The sequence below is a fragment of the Daldinia decipiens genome (genome assembly GCF_022478715.1).
Source record: "Daldinia decipiens strain CBS 113046 unplaced genomic scaffold F4813scaffold_68, whole genome shotgun sequence".
Taxonomy (NCBI): Eukaryota; Fungi; Ascomycota; class Sordariomycetes; order Xylariales; family Hypoxylaceae; genus Daldinia; species Daldinia decipiens.
The window spans coordinates 14774-39562 of NW_026054611.1; the positions used below are offsets into that span (position 1 = coordinate 14774).

Consider the following 24789-nt stretch of genomic DNA (forward strand, 5'->3'; position numbering starts at 1 on the left):
GCTTAATAGGGGTTTCGCCAGCTTTTCATTGTTGCTAAATGAGATAGAAGAAAGTGTCCTAGTGATCAGAGTTATGACTAATTGATAAATGCTCATAGTATTCGGGGAAATTAAACTGAAGCAGTTCGTTAGTTTAGGAATTTCTGAGAACTAGAACGATCCATGTAGTTGTTGGCTACAGTTGTGTGATCTACCTAGATTGCTGAAAATGTTGGCTTTGAGTTCCACTCCGATAGTTGCCAAGATTTGTACCCCTTTTCCTTGTGTACTGCTCTATGTAACCATACTAGTTACCCAGTTAAGAAGTTAGAATTTCCTTCATCTTGTTCACCGCCTCCTTCTCATGTTCCTCGTAGTCGATGGCATCGATAAAGTCAAACTTAGGAGCAAGTGCTCGTCTGAACTTGTCCGCCTCGGAGTGGCGCTCAAGGGAGATGTCTCCGATTTCTCTACTAGAATTGACGACCCTCTGCGACCTAGCCCGCCTAACGCTATCAAACGCTTTGAACGCGGCTTCAATTTCGCCAGGCGACGATATATTATGAAATAGTGCCTTCAGAACCATGGCATCTTCGATTGATGTCCCAGCTCCGAACCCATGAAACGAACTTGTTGCGTGAGCTGCGTCTCCGATGATGCAGACACGTCCATTCGAGTAGGTAGGTGTTTCCCTATGCTCCCACTGCGAGTAGCCATATGGCTTTTCACAGTCTAGCACGAGCTTCCAAGTCGTTAGTTTTGATTCGTGTGAGAGAGTTGCTAACGCTATTATGTAACTTACGTCTATCATACCCTTAGCAACTGGGTTATCAGTCCAGTTACTAAATATTTCCATTAAGTACTCTCTAGTAATATGGTGTCTTCTGTCTTTTGGAGATTCTGCCTCGGCGCTGCATATCATGCACTGCACTAAAGCTCGGTCCTCTAGGACATCGTGTAAAATGCACGAGCCACTACCAATCCATACGAATTGGCGATCCAACTCGAAGTTCTCCTCACCAAGTAAAGCCTTTGCTTTCTCATAGGGCTGTATGGTTCTGATGTCCCAAAAGCCGGATGGCTCAGCTGCGTATTTGTCGGCTACCGTATCTCCCAGGACATACTTTCGAACGTTGCCAAATATTCCGTCCGCGCCAACAACTGCGTCAAAATGCGCCTTTGTACCATCTTCGAAGGCAACTTCAACACCGTGATCATTAGAGGCAATTGCAACCAGTTTCTTACTGGTGTGGATACTATCATCGGGCACCTGGGTAATGATTTCATGCAATAGCCGAGCGCGACGGAAACTCACTGGGGGCAGCTTAGTAGCCCAGTTGTCGAAAATAATAGCGCCCATATCTGGACCCGAACCCTGAGTGTTTATAACCGTTGAACTTCAAGAACTATCAGGTAGGTACCAGTGGGTTTGCTCACCAAGATAAATCGAGACGACTGGTTAGGGACAGCACCAGCTTTGTGCAAGAGCTCCTGTGCCGAAGGAGTGACTCGTTCGAAACTTCTCTGAGTAGTACTATTAAAGATGTATGAACCACCATGACTCCCTGCAATATCTGCTGCGGCTTCATATACTTGAACATCGAGTTGTGGAATGTTGGTGAGACCTGCGGCCAGAGTCATTCCGGCGAGACCGCCTCCGATTATAGCAACTCGAATAGGAGAGCCTGCCATATTTAAGCTGTGTAGAGAATGATTTCCAGTAACTTTCAGTTTTAAATTTCAATAACCTCTGCTTCTATAAGCAAGTCTTTAGCTTGTTATATGCTAGTCGGGGGCAAATTATTTCCCTACTTAACTGTTACTTCTCACTTCGTATCCTCGAGATAGCTACCTCATGGATATCCATATGCATACCTATAAACTACATATAGTGATGTCCCTGGTTCTTGGTCATTGGCTAAGCAGACAATTTAGATACCAATCTTTTGCATCTACCAGTGGCGTCGACATCCTCAACGAGGATAGTTCGCTGGCCTTGTTACACAACAGGGTGTGCGCGTACTTGGGTATGGATGGAGTTATTTAAACAAAACAGTATGACAATAATCTCATTTGAGGACCTAAAGGTTGATCTTCACACATAATCCCCTAAATTGGCTATCATCTCGCAGCAAAGTATCTCGGTAATCCTCGTCATAGAGTAAAGCGTATAGTACCCTCGGCTCCGAAGAGTCGTTACTATAGGTCATACCAGTAATCTATTCGGCAGGAAGATAACGTGTTAATTTTTCCCATTCTTAAAACAAGCCTCGGCGAGGGGTGCATACGAAGAAATGACGCCACGAGATAAATACTATATCTTTTGCTTTTTTTTCCCCTTGTAAAATCACTTTTACAAACCCCAAATATGATGTAGTTTTTAATTGTTTTATGTCATAGACCGAACGGTCCTCGCCACAGTTTCCGATATTAAAGGTAAAAAGAATAAAAGATCGTAGTGATCGTTTTCCTTAAACCACTAGGATTTACCTTCTATGGCCAAGAGTTACCATCGATCCATCTGTTTACTAGTAGCACCAACGTACATATTACGTACTAAAGGGTGTTATGCAATTGTACTATAAACTTATAGTATATAAAGTAAAGAGATCCCTTTATATAAACGTAAAGCTGATTACCTAGGTCATACTAGGATTCTACTTTAATACAGCCAATATATGGCAATGCAGCTTATAGTAAAAAGCCGATGGTTACTTTTAACTAGTTATACTGTAAATAAGCATATTGTTTGCTTAGTATCCTGAAATTTTGGTTAAAATATGGAATCGATAACAACACCTTAACATTATTCCCTCACTCATCCACTATCAACTGTGTTTCCTGACATGTCAAGTATTCAAATGCATGAGACTAGCCTGTGAAAAGTACATAAAGCAAAGTCACACAAGTATAATCAAATGGTTAGGTCTCTTTCTAAGCCACAAATTGCAAGGGTAACATTAATGGACTTTGTGTACCACAGATCATGCAGATATCTTGGAGGCAACCTAGCTTGAGGCCACGGGCATATATCATAGAGACTAGAAAGTGTTAGGGCAATGACCAGTCGGTAGCTCCGTGTTTCCGCGGGATTAATGTCAGCGTACGCTTACACTCCATCTCTACACGAAGGGGGACTTTTCACCTTATGATCAAGTGATTAATTGGCTCCTACTACACTTACGAGCGTTGCGGTTTGAGTGGGGGTTGGTGATAAATGCACTTTGTGCAAATGTCATACTTAATGTAGCTCGGACTAATACCCCAGCGCCAAGATTGCATCCGGTAGACTTTGTGGGGGTAAGATAGGATGGTAAAATCTTAGGCTAGACGAATTATAAGCCTATGAAAATGTCACTACTCAACATGGCGAAATGGTATTGGGAAGAGTCACTGGAAAGTGAATGACATTGTCAAAAAAGCTCGTGGTCTATGGATATGTAAACTCTAAGGTCATAATGCAAATGATGATCGCTCGTGGAGAAAGTAAATCTACTTAAAAGCACCGTCTAATAAACTTCAAGCACATAACGCCCGTCCTCCTTGAGACGGTCGATTTCCTTCGTCGAATCTACCTTCTTTCCGCTCATCTTAGCCTCAGCAGCAATAGCCTCCTTAAGTACGTCGGTGACATCAGGAACAGGCCACGTGGGACCGCAAAGATAGAAGGAACCCTCCTGCTCTATATATGCCTTGATAATGTCGCTAATAGTCTGGCGCATGCGATCCTGAATGTAGATCTTCTGGGGCTGATCACGAGAGAAGGCAGCGCCAAGAAGGGTGATAACACCAGCGTCCAGATATGCCTCCCATTCCTCACCATAGAGATACTCCTCGCGCTGATGGCGCGAACCAAGATATAGGAGAATTGCGCCGATATCCTTGCCCTGAGATTTTTGCATTGCGCGATACTGCACGAATGCTCGAAAGGGAGCAAGTCCAGTACCGAGACCAGCCATAATGAGGGGTGCATCGTCACGTACTGGAAGCTTCATAACAGAAGGCTTAACTGATGCAGTAACGGCAGCTCCGACAGGGAGACGACTGAGATAGCGAGTCGCTTGGCCGTAACGCGTCCGGCCTTTAGAATCAACCCAGTCCACGACTACAATCATGAGAGCGACTGCATTCGGTGTTACTGCTTGAGCAGAGGCAATCGAGTACTCGCGACGCTTTAGAGGCCCAACTAAACGAACAAGCTCGGGGAAGCTGGGGTGAGCGGATTTGAACTCATCAAATACGTCGGCAAAAGTGCTGGTGTCGACCTCTGTTCGCCGTTTGAACTCTTCAGCGCCTTCTGGAGTACCAAGAGAAGCTAATTTCTTTTTCTCTAGCTCGTCGGTAGCAAATTCGGCCAGTGATTCGTAAAATCGCTTAGGAGGCTTGCCAAAAATATCGACGTTCTGCACCAGCGATTGATAGACGGTCCTTGTCTCCAGAACACTAGGGTCATCCTTCGAAGGTACCTGGACAAGGTCATCTGCACTCAAGCCATAGGACTCGATGAACTCGCGGACAAGATCGGTATCATTGTCTGCATGTACTCCCAGAGCCTCTCCAATTTTATAGGTAAGACCAGAGTTTCCCAGATCGAATTCAATATGGAATATATTTCGATCATAAGTTCCAGGTGTAAGCCTGCGATTCTCTTTAACGTGAATCGTGTACGTCTGGACAGTTAAGTCCGGACGTAGAGAAATGTCGGTATTGTATGCCTCTTTGAAAACGAGACCCTTCGCAGCAGACTCCCAGCTGCCAAGCTGTAAATCTTGCTCCGGCTCTTGCTTGTCAAACGTAGCAAAGCTATTTATCTTCAAGACCTGGGGGAGATTTTGTGTCGCGTCATCGGCGTTCTCAGCCCAGGATTCTGGAACTTCGAGGCGTTTGAGAGACTTGTCTAAAGCATCAATACATTCTTCTAGAGTAGGAAGATTAGCTTCAAGCGTAGCCAACTTGTCTAGGATTTCTTGTTTAAGGTCAGGTTTTGCGATCTTGAGGAAAGCAAGCTCAACCAATAGTCTCGCAGCATTGGAATCGGTCTCGAAAGCCGGAGACGAAGAAGAGTCCAGTATGTAAAGTGAGATGTTCCTCGCTTGAACATCCTGGCGGATAGTAGAAGGTATCCGCTTTTCGACATCTTCATCCTTGAAGTTAGGCAACTTTAAGATCAACTTGCCATTGTCCTTGACACTTTGGGACGCAGCCACCTCCTTCAGTAGCTTCTCGTCACCCACTAGGACGACGTCGGCGTCTTCAGCTGCGAAAGGTGCATCGATCGTGATTTTAGAGGTTCTTAAATCAGATCGAACAACGCCACCTTGCACTAGATTATCGTAGGATTCGTTGAAATAGACATTAGTAGTGGAATCTCGCGACAAAAGGCTACCGATGACAGTTGGTGCAACGAGGGCAACCGAACCATCGGTATCCCAGAATATGTACTGTTCTACAGACTCGAGCTGTGGCAACTGGATACTGGAGACCGGATTCTTAAGTATAGCCTGAGTAACTGCAGCGGCGAAACTGGACGGGGTAAACGCATACGACGCTGCGTACTTTACATCTGTAACAACAGGAGTCGAGTCCCATTTACTCGAGAATGAAACTGCGGTCAAGACATCCGAATACAAGATAGATTGGACTGAAGCATCGGACACGGCGGATTCGTTCGGGACTTGTCCCAGAACTGCGACATGAGCGGTAGAAGCGGGGAGCACCTTGATAAAGGCCTCTTCGATGAAGGGCCTGTAAATTCTGACGACGACGGCTCCCACCTTGATTCCATCAGCAGCCAACTTGGGTACGACCTGCTTGGCAAGTTGGGCCTCGACGCTACCGAAAACAACATAGACGATTTCGGCGGCGTCGTGACCGACATATTCGAACGGCTCATAGTCAGTGCCAAGCTCGTCGTTGAAAGCCTGGAGGAGTTCTAAAACTTTACCAGCACTATCGAGGCGGCTGTTCAAGGCTTCGGCTGTCTTCGAGATCTTCTTAAAGATCTCAGCGGTACCGGTTTGGCTCAAGGCATCGATAACTCTCAACGTCTCGCGAGATGTACGAACACCATCGTAGATATGGATAGTCGGTAAAATCTTAGCCATCAGTGTAGCAAAGAGTGAGATGTGCTGTGCCTCATATGCGGAGCCGCTTGATATAAGACCTAGTCCGAGCTCTTCGGAAAGTTGAAGAGCAGTGCCATATTCCGCAACAAGACCTGCATCGGCAGCATAATCAGTAGCGGCTACATGGGCGACGAAGGGGCTCGCAACTCCATACAATAAAGCTAACTGATCTAAGGCCGAACGGAGGTGGCGCAAACTAAGCGACGGTGCTAACAAAGTTTGGGGGATATTTCTCTTGCTTAAATCGAAGTCTTTCGAGAAAATATAACCAAGGGCAAAAGCGCCGGCGCCGGAACGGGTCTGAAGAGGCAAGACGGTAGTAGGATATCCATGAATGTTCTTCTCCCCATTCTGAGCCCAATCCTTCACGGCAACATCGAGATCGAATGTCTCAGGGGAGTATGAAAAGATCTTATCGGACAAAGTGTAGGCGATTTGTTGAACGAGCAGTTGGCCGGTAACATAGGTAGGGCCGGATATCGAAGACAAGGATACGGGCTGACCGAAAGGCAGAGTCGACGACTGCCGGGTGAATTCGGCGCGGGAGGTTTTGGATTCCGGCATAGTTACTTGATCTGCCAAAGGGCCACCACTACCTTCGGCCTGCTTCAATTGCATTCTAACTGGTTCTCTCGGGCTTTTTGGAAGCCAGAATTTGTAGGAATAGGAATTTGCAAATTCCTCCTGGAGACGAGGGTACAGTAAATCAGACCAGGCAAAACCGGCACGATTTGACTAGGATCGGGAAAGTTCCAGGAGAATGGACACTCCCCTTCTTAACGAAAGAGCACGATGAATACTTGGCGTATGATACCAAATAGCCTCACGACCAGCACAAAAAAGGAGATGGCTTCGAAAAGGAGACGATGCGGTTTTATTACTTCTAAAAGTCCCCCCGGGAAAAAGTAAAGGCTTAACCTACCTCCACGCCAAAGACGCTCCATACTTTTCCTGAGCCCATTTTCGCTTCTTCGCCAACCAGCGGTTCTCGGTGGTGAACCGGGCGGCGAACATGCGGGTGTCGAGGGAAAAGATGGCGCGAATAATTTGTTAAATCGCATTTAGATTGCGAGAATGCGCGATTCGTCTTTGTACAAGTCGATCACGCAATACAGATCTAAGCTTTAATTAGTTTAGCGCATAAACGCATGCCATATTCCACCATTGAGATGCCGCAATTGAACCCGGCAACTGCTAATGACCTGCTAAACATGCTTTATCGATTACCGGTCCCGACATGTGGTGTTAGTAGGGGTCTTGGTTCTAGAATTCTTCCTTTGGATCAGTACAAGCGAATGGCGACTCGAATAAAAAAAACTCGAATAAAAAAAAACTCGATTAATGGCAACATCATTCAGAGTTCAGACGTCATTGTAGGTTTAATAGATCATACCTCCGATTGCCGCTCAATTGATATTTTAGGTACCTGAGTTACATTGCCAAAAAAAAAAAAAAAAGGGGGGGGCCGGCAACAAATGTTTAACGAGTGTTCTATCAGAATTTACTTTGTAGACCTATCAAGTAATTCAATAATTCAATAAAATAGGTACCATTACCATCAATCAAGGTCAAGATTTGGCGTATTTCAACCACACCTTTACAGTTTGCTCCCGTCCCTAATTTGCGTATATGCATAATGCCAACCTTCTCCCCTCATGTCTTCTCTTACTTTGTAGTTGTCTTCTGCAATCTTCAGAATGTTCATGTCTAGATCCACAATTGACATCCCTTCGGACCGGTCCATCTTCCCAAGCGAACCAATATGGGGAACGCTGACTTGACTCAACCCCGCGAAGCTAGTCTTCTCCCCCTTTTCCGGCGGTCCTCCCGCATTCACGAACACGATTGCACAAGTGTTCTCAAATGCCCGACTAACCACAGTACTGTTCAAGAATAGCGCCTCACCATCGGGATTGAGGGCATATCCCTCATCTGACACGTCCTTCATACTCCAAAACGTAGGCACGCAGATGATTTGCGCACCATCTGAAATCAGCTCCCGGAACGCCTCTGGGAACGCGATATCCCAGCAAATCAACAATCCCACACGTCCTAACGACGTGTCGAAAGCCTCATGCGGCTGCTTAGCTGACGATACTAGATGACGACGTTCCGGATGCCAGAGATTTTTCTTCTGATATCGCCCGAGTATCTCTCCATTTGAAGATATAAAGTATGCGATATTGTGTAAAGACCCGCCTTCCAACTCAACGATCGTGCCAGGCACGATGCAGATACTCAGCTCTTTGGCCAGCTGCTGATACTTTTCCAAGTACAATGCCGAGTCTGCGCACGAATCCTTAAAATTTGGCTCATCCGGAACCCAGGAGGTAAGGTGGTACTCGGGTAGAACAGCTAAACTGCATCCTTCCTTAGCAGCATCTTTGATGAACGACTCAGCCTTGGCAAAGTTCTCTGCGGGGGCGAGGGGCTATAAAAGAGTAAGCAATTAAGGCCTTAACAAAAATTCGTACAATTATAACGCGGCCCAGTTATGACAACTCATATCTGAGACAATTATACCCATCCTCTTTACGGGGTCTATTTCAACTTATGACAAGTTCGTTGACACCATTTATAGGAGGGATAACATACCTTAGGATGAAGCTGGATGAGAGCTATTTTATGAACCGGAGCCATTTTCGGCTTTTATAATTCACCTATTGGTGTTGCAGGTTTGGGTTTCCGGGTGCATTTAATGAGCGCTTTATGAAAGATGGAGATAAACCACCTTCCGTTATAGAAGAGTAAAGTACCGAGATGTTATGTAATCACCGCGTTTTATGAATAAATTACCTAGGTACCTAATATTTTATGTACCTCTATATTCATACACTTCTCCTACGTACACATCTATCCCTTCGGCCTGTCGATTTGATAGTTACCAAACTCAACAATAACAAGAAACGATTAATTTATAGCCATTATTTAAACAATTACCTACGTTGCCTTCTAGGCGCTGCCCTTTAAATACTCCCTGTTAAAACCCACCCGGTTTCGTCCCCCAAATAAGAAGACCATCCATTAAAATATGCCAAGCCTTTATTATGAGGCTAGAATGTGGGTACAGCGCCGCCAACATACATTGATGTTATTCGATTACATGAAACCTGAATCTGGGCTTGTTGCCTTCTAAGAGACTCTCTTTCTGCCTTGTGCTTTTTCGTATATGAGAGTATTAACCCTAAATTTAGGATATCAAGTCCATCAGAACTTTAGTGACATTCTCGATTTCAACAAAACAAGTGCCCATTGCAACAGGAAAAAGTCAGAATCGAATATCAATAACTAACTATAATATACCTAGGTTTTGCCGTGTATTGATAGAGTCATTAAGCTAAATCATAGCCCCTTTATGTATTCTTAGAATCAGGCCTCATCAACTTATCACCTCCAACACAAATATGACTTCTTCAAATTACACATCGTGAGTTACTTTACTAACCCGGTGAGCGACACATGTCCTAATCCTGTAGTCTAACCCACTCCCAAGTATCCCTACTCCAAGAACCTGTTTTGACGTTACTAACAGCTCAAGAGTTAGACGCGGGAAGCATACTAGCAGGGTCCAGCCTCAACTTCATCCAACTAGGTGCATTCTTCCTGTTGGAAATCCACTCCTCCTCTTTATCAACCATTACATACGTTAGGCCGTTGTAATTCAAGGCTAGTTTTGTTTCCGTCGGCAAAGGCCTATCCTCAAATAATGCCACTGCCTGCAGGATATCGTCACGCAAGCTCATTAGCCACGGATGCACCGCGGATACGTAGTCGTGTATTGTGACAAACTCCGCCGAAGCCCTCACCATCAACTGGGCTCTCTTCTTGCGCGGGCGCGCCGCCCCGCAACACTCTAGCAAATGTTCCGGGCCCTCCTCATCCTCGTCCGAGTTATAATCCGGAAGTGACCCATACACGCACTCTGGATCATCGGGATTCGCATGACTATCATGGTATTCGAACCAGTCATCCTCCCATTTGTCAAGTTGGTAAACCCGCAGCGTGATGGACGAGACCCCCGGCCTGGTGATTGGCAGCTGCGATATCGGATGCCAGCTAGTGCCCGCAACAGTCTGTCGGAAGTAGGCCTCTCGACCTAGGTCCGGGCTATACTCATCATCTAGAACCCAGATTGAAGTTTCTAGAGGCCCGTTCAAAGCCCAAAAGAGGCGAGACATATCACGGACGAAACGCGCGTGATTCCCGGCACTACGAAGGGCCTCGAAGGAGGGGAGTGTTTCATTTGTATTAGAGGTTGACATTGCTAGTAGTAACAAGCGAGCCCCTGCTGTGGAATACACTGGAAAGGGGTAGCGATGAGAATCGGTGATTTTTTATTGAATGGGTTATGACAAATGAAGCGATCTTCTAAAATACGTTCAGTGGTTCTTTTCAGCAGAAATTGCTCATACTGCTGATACGAATACCCGATAAACATAGGTGTTTTCTATTGGCTTGTGTCGCATTGCTGGTCCGGGATTGGACTGCGGTGTAATTTAACCTGCTATAAACCTGATAACTTGCCTCCTTTACTTAACCTTTGTCATCAATTTCAATTTTCAGCATGATATTTCTTTTTTTTTTCTAAAAAAAAGAATAAAAAATGAAATCACTGTTACGCTACCATTGATTTGGGATAGTTGCGGCAATCTTAATTGTTCTAGGCTGCTTAATAGAATTGGACTTGTTTGGTCTTTTTGAAAACAAACAGATAATTTAGAGGAAGCTCACAATTTATAGGTAGGTAGTCTATCTACCTCTAGCTACCTCCAATTCCCCAAGCCTGCCAGGACACTATATGAAACTATTCTTCATTTCGCCATGTCATAATCCTTATCCTGAAAATATCTAAAGCATCTACTGATTCGACCAGCTCGAATAGTAAATTCAATACCCCTCCTAGTGTTGTCAACTGTAGAGGCGATATCTCGAAGTATTCTCTACCAAAGCAATGGAATCTTTTGGGTCCTGGGCAGATGGAATATTTGCAACCAATATAATCGGGGTCGTAGTTCTCTTCTGCGAAAAGTCGAAGGCCTATACCCGTAACACTACGGTCATACAGCCAGCTCTGCTTGAGTGCTTCAAGTTGTGCAGGTTCGACCACAATGTACAACAGCAACATATCCGGAAAGGCTCTTAGAACTTCCTCGACGTAGTCAAAATAGGATGCACTTCGCCTGTTCATCGGTATAGCGACATAGCGGACTGCTGCTTGGTTGAGGAATCCGTAACGATGACGATGACGCAGGACCATACGGCTCCAGTAAGTATCTAGCATGACGAGATCCGATGAGGCGTCGAGACTGACACCAGGGAAATCCTGTGTAGCGGGGTTGTATTGGGTCGAGCCCATTACGGCATCGTTGGGCCCCACGTACTGCGTCCGGGAAACCGCTAATTCCAAGAGGCGAGTATGCTGGTGTATTTGGCGATAGCGGATCACTGCCGCCCGTGATCCTTGGCATATTTGCAACAGCGTATCTATATCGTTCCAAGGAGGCAACGTGGAAGGGAATTTGTGTGACGGACAGAGGCGTTTGAATATGACTTTTGAATCAACTCCCGGGTCTGAATCCTCTCCTCTCGGATCTTTTATCGCTTCGATTCCGAGGAAGTAGGCCGTAGGTGGTGTCGTTTCAAGGACAAGAGTCCAAATTCTGTCTTGAATCTTCTGCGGGAGGCGTGAAAAGAGCGGAGAGTAAGGTTGAGGATCCATATTGGATATGATAGATTTAGAGGAGAGAAATACGCTTCTTGCTGAAGACCTCTTCGTCTTTTGGTTGCCGGTAGTGATGTTCCTGAGAACGCAGAGGGATATTTGTTTATTTCTCTATTCGTTCGTGTAAGCTTTTGTAGGTTGAGGTTGCCGTGACGATGAAGCAAGAGTTCCTATACTATTTTTAAGGACGGTTGTGGTGTACTTACTATCACGATGTTGAGACTGAAGCTTGGAACCCTGGAAAACGATGTTGTGAGGAAAAAGAAAAACCCGAGGAGGATGATGCGAGGGAAATATCTTATGCTACTTCAAGGACTTTTGGCAACTGCCTTGGGTGTTTATGAGGTTATATCAGGTACCTTAGTACCTACGTTAGTCAAACAACTCATGCTACGTGACTCGAGTATCCACAATCACGTAGTACACAATCACGTAGTAAGTACATGTGTCACACTTGGGAGGTACAACACGTAATGAGTCAAGGTCTTGATCAGGGAAAGCACAATGCGTACGTCCACGTAAGCGTCTTGTTTATTATTTATAACGTAGAAGGACCCTTGCTCTCATACCTTCTTATCCACTACCTATGAAGAATAACTAGGAGAAAATACACTATTAGGGGCAGTTAAACCACAATGCAAGCACTTACTACTGTATTCACAGCCCCATCGTGGTGCTTGACCAGGTTCGCCGTATATATCGACAACAATTCCTTTCATTCAAGTACCCTATCTCCTACAAGGGGATGGGTCGATCCGTCGTTCTCGAAATGCGTGCCAAGCCAGTATACCGATCAACTGCAAACCCTTAGCCCCGGTATATGTCCAAATTATATGACCATCGCAAGATCAGCCTACAACGTAAACGATGGCAAAACTCTCTGGACTGGAGGGTGTTGTCAAAGGTTCAGGCACTCTACTTCCTAAGTGATAGCGTATCTAATAGGTAGTTGTAGCGGGTTCTCCGACATGTCCGGGTATTTCTGTACCTCTACCGTCACTACGCCTATGGCCTTTCTTCTCTTGCCGAACATTACCACGACGGACATCTATACAACACTTTCTGATATGTGGATAGAGCACGGTCAGATAACCGTTGGGTGGCAAGAGGCTGATCTTAAAGATTTCCCAAAGGAGATCATCACGAATTATGAGTCGATAATGGGAATTACGCTCGCTACTGCCACAGATGAGAGTTCCTCCTCGACAACTACAACTCATTCCGGTAGTGGAAGGACTTTGAACACGGTAGCAGCATCGACGTCAACTATCGCGGCCCCTACACTTACCGTTATTCCAATAGATACTTTGGAACCAACGAGTGGGCCAATTAAGACGTTTGCTATAACTTCTACACATATGCCGTCGTCGTCCGTACCTTCAAGCGGCGATTCTGTGCGTCCATGGAGGATTTTGTGTTTATTTTTCGTGTGCTTGGTTTGGCTCTGGACAATTTAGCGGCTGAGTAATGATTATGAAAGGGCAGCGGTTATTATAAAGTTGAGAAACGTGAATGCCGATTTCGTAATATTAATTGTGGCAAGTTGGCGAAGATCTGTATCCTTAAAAAGGCAATGGCAGATAACTTAGCTACTTCTCCTCAATTTATATTCATATTACCTCAATTTATACTAGTTCTCAATGTAGTAGAACTTCACCTAATACTACCTAAGCTCTATCTTAATTCTAAAGCGATTTGTAGGTATGTATAAATTACACAGTGCGAAATTATTGACGTCTTATCCTTCCCCCCTTTTCAAGTTCCCGCGTAAACAAAACATAGGAGAAGGATTTACGATGCGGAGTATACCAAAAACGGTATGTAACGATAAGAGACGACTGGAAAGTATACCTCCTCATTGAACATGCAGTCATCAAGAGAAAATGTATGTCATCCTAACGCCCTCGTATTTGTTAGCAAATGACATAAATTCGTCAGTTGAATTCGTTACTATTGGCACGGAAGCAGCAATTGTCACTACACCGAATAGCCAAGCACGCGCCTAGGAGGCTGGAACCTCTTGAAATTTTCCCTGGCTGAGTCCTACATAATTGACGACTTTATCATCCAATCAAAAAGGATTTGGAGGGATTTTACTATATTGAAATAATATCATATAAGTGATACAAAAGGGCGACATCTCACATCGGCTTTGATACGAAAGGTAGACTACCTAGTCTAGGTGCCTGGTAGATATGATTAAATTTAAGGAGTTAGGGGCGTAGCACATTATCATAACAATCCAGACCTTCACGAGGTTAATCATGTAGAATTCGGAAATAGTTCAGTACCTAGATATCAAGCCTATCTTCTATCTTGGGTCAATTGGGTATATTTCTACTTATTTTTCCATCACTCGCGTGTAATTTCAAACCCAAAGACGAGGTAGGACCGCGCCCAGCAACTCTTCATAGCATTGTTGGGTGGTAATAGAGGCCATCGCGGCTCTCTAGGCGAATCGGAACTGGCCGTTGTCGTTGCTGATTCGCTCTCCGAGGTTGACGTCGGCGCCAACCCAGTCGCCGTCGAGGTTCTGTAGCTCGGCTCGTAGGACCGGCACGCTGTCTCCTCCCTCGATCGCGAAGGATATGTTTCGGGCGGTTTCCGCGAAGTCTGTTGTATTAGTAAGACGGGAGGTCCCGAGCAGGATACGACACGTCGCTACTTACTGACACCACCCCATTCGAAGCGGCCTATCGAGGACATATTAGTATCTAATAGCGAAGAAAAGGCTTCAAGTGGCTGTGAGGCACTCACCGTTGTCGTTGCCTATGAACTGGTTTAGGTCGACCTCGCTGTGGGACTCACCACCGTCCTCGGTTCGGAGGCGGGCCTTGAGGATGTGACCATCATCCACGCGGATGTCTTCGGAGGAGACGTAGAAGTTAGACATTTTGATGAAGTGTTGAGGAAGTTGTCTTGAAGATGTAAGTCGGTGTGGGCTTGGTGTTTAGTTTTTAAATTCTCGAGCAAGACGCGGGGGAGGAGGTTTGTTTATATAGGGCTGTCTACATACGAGGTAGTCACTACATTTGTATCTAGTCACTACATCTTGTACGATTCTGTAACACAAAACTCCTTTGCTGTAGGCTCCAGCTGCCATGTAACTCTAACCGCGACTACGTTAGAAGCGATGCAGACCCTCGTACACGTGTCACGGCACTGGGCCCCACAGGTAGCTCTCTTGTGGACTCGGGAGGGTCACCTTGAGAGGGGTACCTTCATAAAGCGGATATACGGCCATGGAGGTTTCACACCAATGCGGGTGGTGTCATGATTCGGTTACGGCACGGAACGGTGGAGTTGATGGTTGCGGTGCCCACGTCCCACATTCCACATTCCATATTCCCACCTCCTCCTGAATGTGCATCTCAGAGTTCTCATAGGCCCGACGCCAAGAGATTGGCACATGAACTTCCACCAACTCCTCCCTCCATCCCATATCTTTATATCCACTACTCGATAGTACGTCTTTTGATCAACATAAGAAGTGGTTTTTATTGAATTTTGTCATTGGGGTGAATAATTAGATGATGTCGTTGTCACTACTGAACGAGCGGTCTAGATCTACTAACTAGTCGTTATACTATAATTCTTAAGCGAATTGAGGGACTTTTTTCGAAACAAAGACTCCTTTCCCACCGCCCATTTACATAGCAAACATCAGCTTAAATCCACTCATACTACCACACACATCGTATGCAGTACCACAGCCTTAGTAGTTCCTGAGGCGGGGTTTTTTCCTATGCGCTTCGCATCAAGCGCCATAGCTTCATAGCTAGATGAAGTCACGACATGATACGTGTCACGTAGTTTGAGGTCTGGATTCTTTAAGACCCTTGTATTCATCTAGTTTTAATTATGCTCGGCCACCCAATCCCAACCTTCGAATCCATCAGCTCGCGAGATGCGGACCGTACGATTGAAACCCCAGGCCCCGCCGTTATGTAGTTTAATCCATGACATGATATGCTGCCAGGGTTGATGCTGTGGAAATATTCGTCATACCCAGCCAACCGGGACAAGACCCTTGTGAACACCCTGGTCATTGAGGTAGCCTATAGGTACTTACGAAATGCATAAGAACTACTAACGGTTTGTTTGAATCTAGAGACGATGATCGATGTTAAGGACAGCAAGCACACGCTTCGGGATTGTAAAAGCGTCCTGAGAACCGGCCTGCCACACAGCGACAAAGATGTGTTGTCTCTACAAATATCACTGCTAAGTCAGAAGTCAAACTATAAAGTATACCCCTACAGAACCATGCTCGAACGCCAGTGTTGAAGAATATGCCGTAAGTTCCGTTGCTTTAGGTAGGTAGACTTCCTCGCGGAACAACGAAGGACTTTTCATGCTTTCTAGTTCTACCTCCTGACATTTACGAACTATCTTCTGTTTGTCGCAATTCTAAATCTATTAAAATAAAATAAGTCTTCGAGGGGAATTCACAAAGTTAGCAACTTCTCGCAATGTAGTAAGAACCCGTAGTAATTATGCGATTAAACTAACTCAATGCCGAGGAAATAAGCAGTGGAAGTCACCATACCCCTTTCCAAGAAGAAAAAAAAATGCTAGGGATGATTAGCTCCTAGATATTATGTGCAGCTTTTGAGGCTCGATAGAAGTAGAAGACAATATAAACGAAGGCTTTAGAGCACTTGACCAAAGTCCTTGTAGGGGACACCTAAGGATTCTCGCGCTTTACGGACCGCATTCTTGAACTTGTCTAGAGGGATTCTCCTGTCGTTTTCCAGCAAGTCTATTACAGAACTCTTTCCATCGACACACCGCGTAATTTGCGTCTGAAGGCTGTATTCCATCCAGAATTTAAATAACGAAACAAACGATTCCTCATCCAGAAGGTCAAATAATGAATTGAATGTTAGATCCGATTGATCTAGGCTGTCGGTGAGAATTTCTGCTGCGACATTTCTGGTGCGCTCTTCTGGATGGCTTAGCATAGTAACGAGATCTTGAAGCATCATTTCTGGCAATATCGGCTGTGATCCTAGATGACGTATTAGGCTTTCGAGCACACCGCTATTGTAGCCCTTCAACTGGGGCGCCAGACTGTGTAGAACCTCCTCTGACATAATGGCCTTCCGGGAAGCAAAAATTGAAGCCACGCTATCACGGATATATTCATTTGGATGGTTCAATAAATGTACCGCTTCTTTAAGAATATCGTCCGATGAGCCCGGCGTTCGACCAAATATCAATTTGCTTTCATTGTTTAACATTTCCTCGTTCTCAACCCCCAACAAATGTACGGCCTCCTTAAGAACACCTTCCGGTAAATCTTTTATCTTGCTCAGGTGTATTGCTATATCAAGTCGAATGTGGCGACTAGGGTGGTTCATTAGTCGTATTGTAATATCTAAAAGGAACTCAGGCATCATGACGAACTGTGGCATCAGTTCATCGTTCATCCCAGTAATAATATCCCCAATATCTAATTCGCTATAATGCCATATCGAAATCATCTTACGAAGGACTTCCCTAGGTAAGGATGGTTGGCGATATAAAATCCTAGTTGCGGTATACTGGACGTTTATATTTTTATCGTCCAATAGGATTGCTATTTTTCTAATAGCAATTTTCGAGACCGGTGACCAGGTCAAAAACACCCCCTGCGCCATGGAACGTAGCTTTTCGTCTTCGACTTGTAACAAAGCTAGGAGTTCCTGAAGAATACTCTCTGGTAGGGTTGAGCGAGTCCAGTGAATCCGTAGGACGTATTCCTGCTCTTTAACGCGTGTCCTTTGATCTTTGAATTGGTCGAATACTGTTTGCGAGATTTGTTCTGGTAGAGAGTGCCGCCCAAGTAAGGCTTTTGTCGCATTATGTCTATTCCTCTGATTATTGAGTGAACTGCCTATCCTTTCAATAATAGCTGTTGGGAGTTTGTCGACTTGTGATCTCAAGATATCCGCTGCGGTGGATTGGATATCTGTGTCATAATTTTCTAAACAATCTACAATTTGGTGGAGGATGTTTTCTGGTAGATCTCGATCTCGATATAAAACATGTCCTGCACCATCAGACAGGCTCGGCTCCTGGAATAGATCCATGATTTTGGGAAGGATCTCTGGATCGTCCTTCAGTTTGTAACCGTGAAAAGCATATGCAACAGCTTTGCGGAGGTTACTATTTGGGTCCTTCAACATATTCAGTAGCTTCTCTACAATTTTAGGCGCAATGCGGCCCGATTGTTTAGATGCTATCCACGGTCGAACCCAGGTTAGATCCCCCCACGGTGTTTTCAGTGGTTTTTTCAATCGGCACCTTTGTTGGATTGAGTCCAGCATTTTTAGTGTGATTTCTTCTGGTAGGTCAAGTTGGTTTCCTAATATACTCATTATATATCCTATATTACCATCGTTACGTAGATCTGGTACTATTGCTACCACCTCTAGGAGAGTCTTCTCTGGTAGGGTCGAAAAGGATGTCAAGACGTCGAATACGGTGGTCCGTATGTCCTCATCTCCTTGTTTTGCCAGTGCGATTAGCTCCGAGAAAATGACATCTGGCAAGTTTGATGGTGCATATAATACTAAGCCTGCGTGCAATCGGATATCTCTGTCGGAATCCCCTACTAGGTTTGTTATCGTATGAAAGCAGTTACTTGGTATCACATCCCTGTGAGATGAGAGCACCTTGAGAGCCTCAATTTTCACTTCCCGGTCGCTGCTTTCACAACACTTGACAACTTGGTCAACTGTATCTAGTGAGAGTATGGGGCGCATCTCCAGCTTCCATAGAATAATGCATTGGAATAACTCATCATCCGTCTCCGACAAGCATTGTTGCAATATGTTTTCTGGATATTCGAACTCGAATTTCCAATAGTCACCGTTCCTTTTCCCCAATCTCAGTTCGAATGATAGCCACTGCTTTGAGTAATCTTCTAAATTCTTTCGAAGCTCGAAATCCGCCGCGTTTTGTAGTTTCACAACTTTGTCCAGACAATACACCACAAGACGTCGATGTGCGGATCCGAGAAGGTCATATGGCTCTGTCTCGATTATCTCAAAGAACTTTCTCGCGTCCCCCTTGGCATGAAGTAGGCCAGTAACAAAGCGCCACATGGTGTTGAAACGCGGGTTGTATTTTTCTCTGCGAAGAAATTCGTCGTTGCTCACTCCCAACTGCGGTAGCTGCTTGTCCGGCCAATGTTGCACAAAGTACTGCGCCGCAAAATATTCTTGAAGTGTTAAGTGGAGGAAGTGATAGCTGCTATTCCTAGCTGCGCTGCCGCCGTCTGAAGTGCGAAGTAATGATAATTCGTCCAAATCTTTTGGTGACATTGAGTACGTCGCTTTGGCGAGATGTTCAGTCAGGATATCTTCTCTGTCCCAGAACTTGTCCATATATTTTGAGTCAAATTCTTCCGTATTATTGTTGAATCCGTCAAATGCAAGGGCCTGTAGCACGTTTACTTCTGCTTGGACTAAACCTCTAATCTCTTTGAAGTTCAATCTCATGGCCACATTCTTAGAAATTGCCCCCGGTCGGCCTTGGCGATTCTTTTCCAACTGAACCACATCCTTCTTCCACATCATCTTCTCGATGGTATTGTAGAGCTCAGTCATGGTCTGTGGACTATCGAATTCGTCAAAAATCCCCTTTTCGAAACTGTAACAAAAAGCATCGAGCTGGATGGGGATTCTTGCCAATTCTTCGATTCTCGGACGGGTACTTAGAAAAGCTTTGATTTCATCTATACTCCCCGGCGCCACGGTTTTAATATACTGATCTACTTGATCTGTATAGAATCCGATTGTCTCAACTTCCCGATCGATATTTTTAAGTATAGCTCGGTCAGCCGCATAAGGCCGCGTTGTAATAATCACTCGAGGCGCACGCAAGAGGGTTAGGAGTAATTCGGACTCGCCCGAAGATATTTCCCCCAATACTCCGTCTAGTCCATCAAGAATAAAGAGCGTTGTACTTTCCTCCTTGATAACTTCGGAATATAATGCCCTAGCAAGCAGTCTACCCTCCTGGGAGCCATCATCGAAATAACGCTCGTATAATGACCGGTTCAAGTTATACTTCTGCATGTTTTGACCCTTGAGTTGACGTAGACGTAGCCAAATGATACGGTTAATGATTGTTGACCACATATTATGGTAAATATAGTCATAAACTATCTTCTTACAGAGAGTGCTCTTGCCCATCCCGGCTTGTCCGCGGATGAGAACACGTTGGTAGTTAGGTTGATTTTCTAATGAGATTGTTAATACAAGATTCCTCAACTTCGAGGCGCAGCTAGGATTAATAGCATGTTAATAAATGACGAAAAAAGATAAACCTTGGGTACCTTTCTTGGTGTCTTTTTTCGGTTGGAAGAGATCCGCTACCGAGAAACGATTTGACCTCCTAGGTTCCCAGATGCCTAGACGGTTATGGAACGTCCATGAAGACGGTTCAAAATCATTGTTTTCTTCCGCTTCGCTTTGCACAATAGCTAAGTTGATATAGCACTTGTCCATGGGTAACCTCTCATTATTACCAATCCGTTCAACATTAAGTCGCCCGAATACCTCATTGGTATAATAGTATCGTATCACTTGATCAGCGTAAAATACCTTAGCTTCATGGCAAGTAGGCCACGCCTTCTCCAGCAGAAAGTTCCCTGGTATTTGGGGTGGCGTTCTCTGGTATCCCGCAGCAATGTTGCATTCCGCGAGAGGTGCAGCTTAAACCACAATCGGCCAGCCCTAGAGGATTTCGTTGACTTCGCAGGCCCAGCTATCAAATAGATCCATTCATGAACAGGTCTAAACTTGGAGTTGTCCCTTTGATGGGTTAAGAACTCCTTCAGGACTTTAATGACCTCGTTATCTGAATTATCGTGGATGGCCTGTTCTAGAAGTGCACAGAGTCCACACAAAAAGTTTTCGTCCTTCCCCAATGATGGCTCGAGGTTCTCAAGGAAAGATCCAAGGAGGATGTCCCTTCGTCCCTGGATTATCAAGTCCGTATAACGAAGCGCTACATACCATTGCCTTGGACTCTTTACGGTTTGAACATCCTTATTCATGTCGCTTATTTTATTGAGCTCATCAATGATGTCTGTGATTAGCTTTACCATATTCGATACTTCGCCTACTGCTTCCAAGCCTTCCAGTAACTTGCTCGGATCCAAAGTCGCGACGGAACCAGCAATTGCGGCGCCACCCTTGATTACGTTCCATGAACTTTTGCCGAGTTTTTGCCATGGGCTAACGTCGCTGTGGATGCCGCGCAAGGCCTGTTTTGCATATCGTGCTGCGTGAGAGAGACGCAATTCGGGGTGCTCGATCGCATTTTCTAGCAGGTCGAATAGGGGCTGCATTATTCGGGTGTCGCTGATGCCTTCGAATTTAAATTCGTTCATGGCATCTAGAGTCGTTGACAATGTGCGCAATAATTCATATTGGGTCATATCGTTAGCTGTCGAACAAGCTGTTGTGAGCCGGTTCATAAGGGACTGAATAGCATATCCAAGAGGAAGCTTCTTTCCAATGTGCTCGATCTGAGTTGAACGTAACATGATGCTAAAGGAATTCAAAACGTTGATGTCCGGAATATTGCTCCCGCTTGAATCGGCTGCGATTGAATTAACGAAGGCATCGAACAGAAGGACGTAGCTCTCCTCCTTGCAAAATGGGGATAACAAGGCAGCCTCGACAGCGTATAATCGTTCTGGATGATTGTAAAACGTTTGTACCATAGAGTACGATAGAGAACGAAGTGCGTGAGCCTCTCGATTGCGTTCTGAGGTCGGCTTGAGCCTTGTAATCGTCGGATCGTTATCCGAGCCGAGTTCTAGTCTCTTTAAACGCTCGACGAGTTCCTCCGTTGTTCTTGGTCTAGATAAGGGCTCCATAGTCGTCGTACGAGTATTCATCCAAAGTTATACGAAATATGGTAAATATCTGATGACCGAGGCGATGGAAAGTGAAACTACTCTAGGGTGCTGAAGAGTTGGAAAACGCCTTAAGGCACCAACTTGACCCCAATTTCAGCCATAACCGATAATATGCAGTATCACCATCCAATATGGTCTTCTCTTATGCGTCTATGGATGAGCATGGGTGATAAATGGTAAAGGGCACTTGTTAGACTCTCATAACACGAAATATATATGAAGAGTCCTGTCACACTTGAGTACAATACTAAGTCGATTGTTTTAATATAATAAAATTAATCTAGGTACTTAAATGAATGTGCTATATATGAAGAAGAGTCTATGTACATACAGCTACCTCACCCAGCCCCCGCCAATCACATTGTTCTATATCAGCCTATCGCTGGATCCCTCTCGTATCTGTCCGTCCCTGAGATATCCCTCGTTTAACCTAAATCAAACTTCTGCGGAAATAAATACGAAAGTACCCCTATTCTACTTATGGCACGTAAAAGGTGAAGTGAAGGCAGTTGTTCTTACTAGCCACATCCGGCACTCCGCTCCCCCCCTTAATGTAAGCCTTCCCCTGTCCCAGCTTCTTGTACGCCCAATCGATAGCAGCCTGGTTTCCCGGGCCCTTCCAGTTACCCTCGGTGCTAGCAAGCGTCTTCTCGCCGCTAGGCTTCTTGTCGAGCGCGGCCGCCGGCGCGTCTTTGAGGATGTCCTGGGTAAACCCGTTCGACACGTTGGTACCGTCCGTCGAAGCAACGGTAGCAGCGCCGTCGCACCCCTGCTGGATCGAGATGTCGCCGTGCGCACGCCCGTCGTCGACGGCTTTGACTTGGAACTCGCCCCACGTCGCGGGCTGCTGGTCTCCGCGCTGCACGCGGCCCTTGAACTCGAGCTTCAGGGGCACGTGGACGGTCTTGTTCGGCTCCACTTCGACGTTCGTCAGCGGGTGGTCGAAGTTAGCGCCAGCCGCGCCGTTGCCGTTCCAGTAGTTGTCGTAGAAGAAGTATCTATGCGCCTTGCTAGAGCGATTGGTCAGGAGAATACCGGGGCCCGAGGAGCTGGCAGTCATGGGCTGTTCAACCAGTCCTGCGGGGGCTGCGGCGAATGATACGAAAGAGGCCGCTTCAACGGACTGGCCGGTGAATGGCTTGTTGGGGTCGGGGGCAGCGTTGTAATCCTACTAAATGTTAGTAAAAGATTAATAACATGTGGTTTCCTGCCATGATGTAGCCATACACTGTAAATAATTAGAATATCCTTGCTACCGTTGCCGGCCTTGCTCTGCTCATTGTCGTGAGGGTTTCCATTGTTGGGCCCCCTATAAAGTTGTTAGCATTCTATTAGGTAGTTTACGCTATACAGTAATCGTAATAGGACTTACCATGCGCCAACGCCGATATAAGTTCGTCCATCAGCAAAGGTCCTCACGAACTCCTCTAGGGGCCTGAAGTCCTTCGGAGCCCCAATACGTTTGACGTTGCCTTTGTCATCGAGGAAGACATGACCCTCAAGCTGATTCTTCTTATCCTGTGGAAGCTTGTGGTATGCCGTGTTGCAAGCCTGCATGAAGGTCTCGTGGCCTTTAAATTTTCCGGCCGGGTCACCGACCTGTTGGCAAGTCATGTTTCCACCGGCGCCGCAGATGTTACTAATATCGATGGTGTCGTTTCCCATCCAGCCGTGCTTTGTTATCTCGCATTGCTCGCCGATAAAGCCCTCATGGACGGCAATGATGGCCCCAGAAGAGCCATCAGGAGCCTCAAGCTTGGCTTGGCCGTTTGCTTTGATCTTTAGATCCTGGTTTCCATTGTAACCATGACACTGGAAGATCTGTTCGTGGTTGGATCTGTTGTGGATGTTGAGGAAATGCATATTGATGAGAGTATTGATTAGAGTTACTTTTATATATGTTTGAGTTGTCTTGTTATGATTCTATGGAGATTTGTTCATTAGCTAGAAGAGAGATATGGGATAATTTATATTCCAATGTTCACCGGCTCCCTACGCTCATCCCCTACCTTCGGCAGCCGCGTAGAGCTAAAAAAAAAATACTACATTCGTAGAACATGATCAATCCTTGGACAGATCCATGATACAGGATCGGCTGTGAGTTAGACTAATCGAACTCTGCCCTTGTGGCCACAACGTAGATACAAACTCATATGCTAAAAATTGTATTGTCATATGAATATCTTTCGTAGTCATACGACCCGATACGACGGTGAGGTTGGGACTTGAGGGCTTTGCCGCGAAGTAATGTTGGTGTGACCTAAGCTCATATCATGTAATTGGCCAACACTACGATTCCAATGAGCCAACAAGAGTTGTAGCCTAAAAAGGTTGACGAGGTTATACAATACAAATAAAGCTCTCCGATTTTGCATAGCCTTGCATTTTCTGGGGGGTGGCTAAGGACAAAACAAGCCGCACATTTTCGTCAGTCTCGTGCTGATCCTACTCCCCAAACTGTTATACATAGAAACTAGGACTACTTAATATTCAATAATCAGCTGACAGAAAAAGGACTTTTGCGCTTCTTACCTTCTCATAGCTTCAATGCCAAGTATTACGTTAACTTGAAAAATTACTCTTAACTAAACTGACTTAAGTCAAGTTAGTTATCTAATATGCTTATATTGGCGGGTAATATTCATGGGTAATATTTACGGCGTTAACAGATACACTATTATCGAAGTCATCATGATCATACCTAGAACTAACAACTCAATACAAATCTTACAGCCAAACGCAAAATCAAAAATAGGTATACGTATAAGCCTCAGTTACGTTAGGTCACCTAACAATCTAGCATAGTACTATGCCAAGTTTTAACTAGAATTTTCTAGCCAACAAGCCAATATAACAGGTGATTAAGCAGTGTAGCACAACTCAAATAATTGATTAACCTAGGCAATATCCCGTAAGGGTACCCTCGGTATTTTTCTTCATGTCAGCGTAAGGTGTGTCTCCGCCTCACCTCAGCCCGGTGTAGGGGCTCATCATGAGGTGGTGTAGTAACATCTTGCCTAAAGGTTAGACATATATAAAGTCCT

General features: G+C 45.3%; 10 protein-coding genes across 10 annotated transcripts; 1 reads left to right on the top strand and 9 right to left on the bottom strand.

Moving 5' to 3' along the window:
* Window positions 1–268: 268 nt before the first annotated feature.
* Window positions 269–1671, bottom strand: F4813DRAFT_400971 (salicylate hydroxylase; the record flags this gene model as incomplete). The annotated part of the gene is made up of 3 exons (XM_049248336.1): window positions 269–721; window positions 782–1354; window positions 1417–1671. 3 exons carry the CDS (start codon window positions 1669–1671, stop codon window positions 299–301), a joined length of 1251 nt encoding a protein of 416 aa, XP_049094439.1. The 3' UTR covers window positions 269–298.
* Window positions 1672–3360: 1689 nt separating this feature from the next.
* On the bottom strand, window positions 3361–7142 carry F4813DRAFT_377827 (uncharacterized protein). Its single transcript, XM_049245281.1, has one exon. It carries the CDS (start codon window positions 6720–6722, stop codon window positions 3489–3491), a length of 3234 nt encoding a protein of 1077 aa, XP_049094440.1. The 5' UTR covers window positions 6723–7142; the 3' UTR covers window positions 3361–3488.
* A 387-nt stretch (window positions 7143–7529) lies between these two features.
* Window positions 7530–8931, bottom strand: F4813DRAFT_377831 (putative hydrolase, carbon-nitrogen family). Its single transcript, XM_049245282.1, has 2 exons — window positions 8700–8931; window positions 7530–8535 (listed from the first exon to the last, which is right to left on the bottom strand). The coding sequence occupies exons 1-2, from the start codon at window positions 8742–8744 to the stop codon at window positions 7702–7704; spliced, it is 879 nt and encodes a 292-aa protein (XP_049094441.1). The 5' UTR covers window positions 8745–8931; the 3' UTR covers window positions 7530–7701.
* Window positions 8932–8954: 23 nt separating this feature from the next.
* Window positions 8955–10629, bottom strand: F4813DRAFT_377834 (uncharacterized protein). Its single transcript, XM_049245283.1, has 2 exons — window positions 9299–10629; window positions 8955–9164 (listed from the first exon to the last, which is right to left on the bottom strand). The coding sequence occupies exon 1, from the start codon at window positions 10364–10366 to the stop codon at window positions 9638–9640; it is 729 nt and encodes a 242-aa protein (XP_049094442.1). The 5' UTR covers window positions 10367–10629; the 3' UTR covers window positions 8955–9164; window positions 9299–9637.
* A 279-nt stretch (window positions 10630–10908) lies between these two features.
* F4813DRAFT_400973 (uncharacterized protein) lies at window positions 10909–11823 on the bottom strand (the record flags this gene model as incomplete). Its single annotated transcript, XM_049248337.1, has 1 exon — window positions 10909–11823. One exon carries the CDS (start codon window positions 11821–11823, stop codon window positions 10909–10911), a length of 915 nt encoding a protein of 304 aa, XP_049094443.1.
* A 971-nt stretch (window positions 11824–12794) lies between these two features.
* F4813DRAFT_394644 (uncharacterized protein) lies at window positions 12795–13283 on the top strand (the record flags this gene model as incomplete). The annotated part of the gene is made up of 1 exon (XM_049247590.1): window positions 12795–13283. One exon carries the CDS (start codon window positions 12795–12797, stop codon window positions 13281–13283), a length of 489 nt encoding a protein of 162 aa, XP_049094444.1.
* Window positions 13284–14012: 729 nt separating this feature from the next.
* F4813DRAFT_377839 (Cyanovirin-N) lies at window positions 14013–15054 on the bottom strand. Its single transcript, XM_049245284.1, has 3 exons — window positions 14584–15054; window positions 14496–14519; window positions 14013–14439 (listed from the first exon to the last, which is right to left on the bottom strand). The coding sequence occupies exons 1-3, from the start codon at window positions 14717–14719 to the stop codon at window positions 14276–14278; spliced, it is 324 nt and encodes a 107-aa protein (XP_049094445.1). The 5' UTR covers window positions 14720–15054; the 3' UTR covers window positions 14013–14275.
* Window positions 15055–16182: 1128 nt separating this feature from the next.
* F4813DRAFT_400976 (armadillo-type protein) lies at window positions 16183–20237 on the bottom strand (the record flags this gene model as incomplete). The annotated part of the gene is made up of 2 exons (XM_049248338.1): window positions 16183–20056; window positions 20153–20237. Coding segments are annotated over 2 exons (3663 nt in total), but the record flags the coding sequence as incomplete, so codon positions are not given.
* A 103-nt stretch (window positions 20238–20340) lies between these two features.
* F4813DRAFT_400978 (uncharacterized protein) lies at window positions 20341–21703 on the bottom strand (the record flags this gene model as incomplete). Its single annotated transcript, XM_049248339.1, has 1 exon — window positions 20341–21703. The coding sequence occupies one exon, from the start codon at window positions 21701–21703 to the stop codon at window positions 20399–20401; it is 1305 nt and encodes a 434-aa protein (XP_049094447.1). The 3' UTR covers window positions 20341–20398.
* A 301-nt stretch (window positions 21704–22004) lies between these two features.
* F4813DRAFT_377841 (uncharacterized protein) lies at window positions 22005–24050 on the bottom strand. Its single transcript, XM_049245285.1, has 3 exons — window positions 23118–24050; window positions 22973–23054; window positions 22005–22913 (listed from the first exon to the last, which is right to left on the bottom strand). The coding sequence occupies exons 1-3, from the start codon at window positions 23606–23608 to the stop codon at window positions 22224–22226; spliced, it is 1263 nt and encodes a 420-aa protein (XP_049094448.1). The 5' UTR covers window positions 23609–24050; the 3' UTR covers window positions 22005–22223.
* Between the last annotated feature and the right edge of the window lie 739 nt (window positions 24051–24789).

Bases quoted from the DNA above. Each gene is read 5' to 3' on its own strand.
- F4813DRAFT_377827 (XM_049245281.1), bottom strand. From the start codon at position 6,722: ATGCAATTGAAGCAGGCCGAAGGTAGTGGTGGCCCTTTGGCAGATCAA.
- F4813DRAFT_377831 (XM_049245282.1), bottom strand. From the start codon at position 8,744: ATGGCTCCGGTTCATAAAATAGCTCTCATCCAGCTTCATCCTAAG. The intron at 8,536-8,699 runs GTATGTTATCCC...ACTCTTTTATAG, and splicing joins TCATCCAGCTTCATCCTAAG to CCCCTCGCCCCCGCAGAGAA.
- F4813DRAFT_377834 (XM_049245283.1), bottom strand. From the start codon at position 10,366: ATGTCAACCTCTAATACAAATGAAACACTCCCCTCCTTCGAGGCCCTT.
- F4813DRAFT_377839 (XM_049245284.1), bottom strand. From the start codon at position 14,719: ATGTCTAACTTCTACGTCTCCTCCGAAGACATCCGCGTGGATGATGGT. The intron at 14,520-14,583 runs GTGAGTGCCTCA...TGTCCTCGATAG, and splicing joins GTTCATAGGCAACGACAACG to GCCGCTTCGAATGGGGTGGT. The intron at 14,440-14,495 runs GTAAGTAGCGAC...CTAATACAACAG, and splicing joins CTTCGAATGGGGTGGTGTCA to ACTTCGCGGAAACCGCCCGA.
- F4813DRAFT_377841 (XM_049245285.1), bottom strand. From the start codon at position 23,608: ATGCATTTCCTCAACATCCACAACAGATCCAACCACGAACAGATCTTC. The intron at 23,055-23,117 runs GTAAGTCCTATT...ACAACTTTATAG, and splicing joins TATATCGGCGTTGGCGCATG to GGGGCCCAACAATGGAAACC. The intron at 22,914-22,972 runs GTATGGCTACAT...AACATTTAGTAG, and splicing joins ATATTCTAATTATTTACAGT to GATTACAACGCTGCCCCCGA.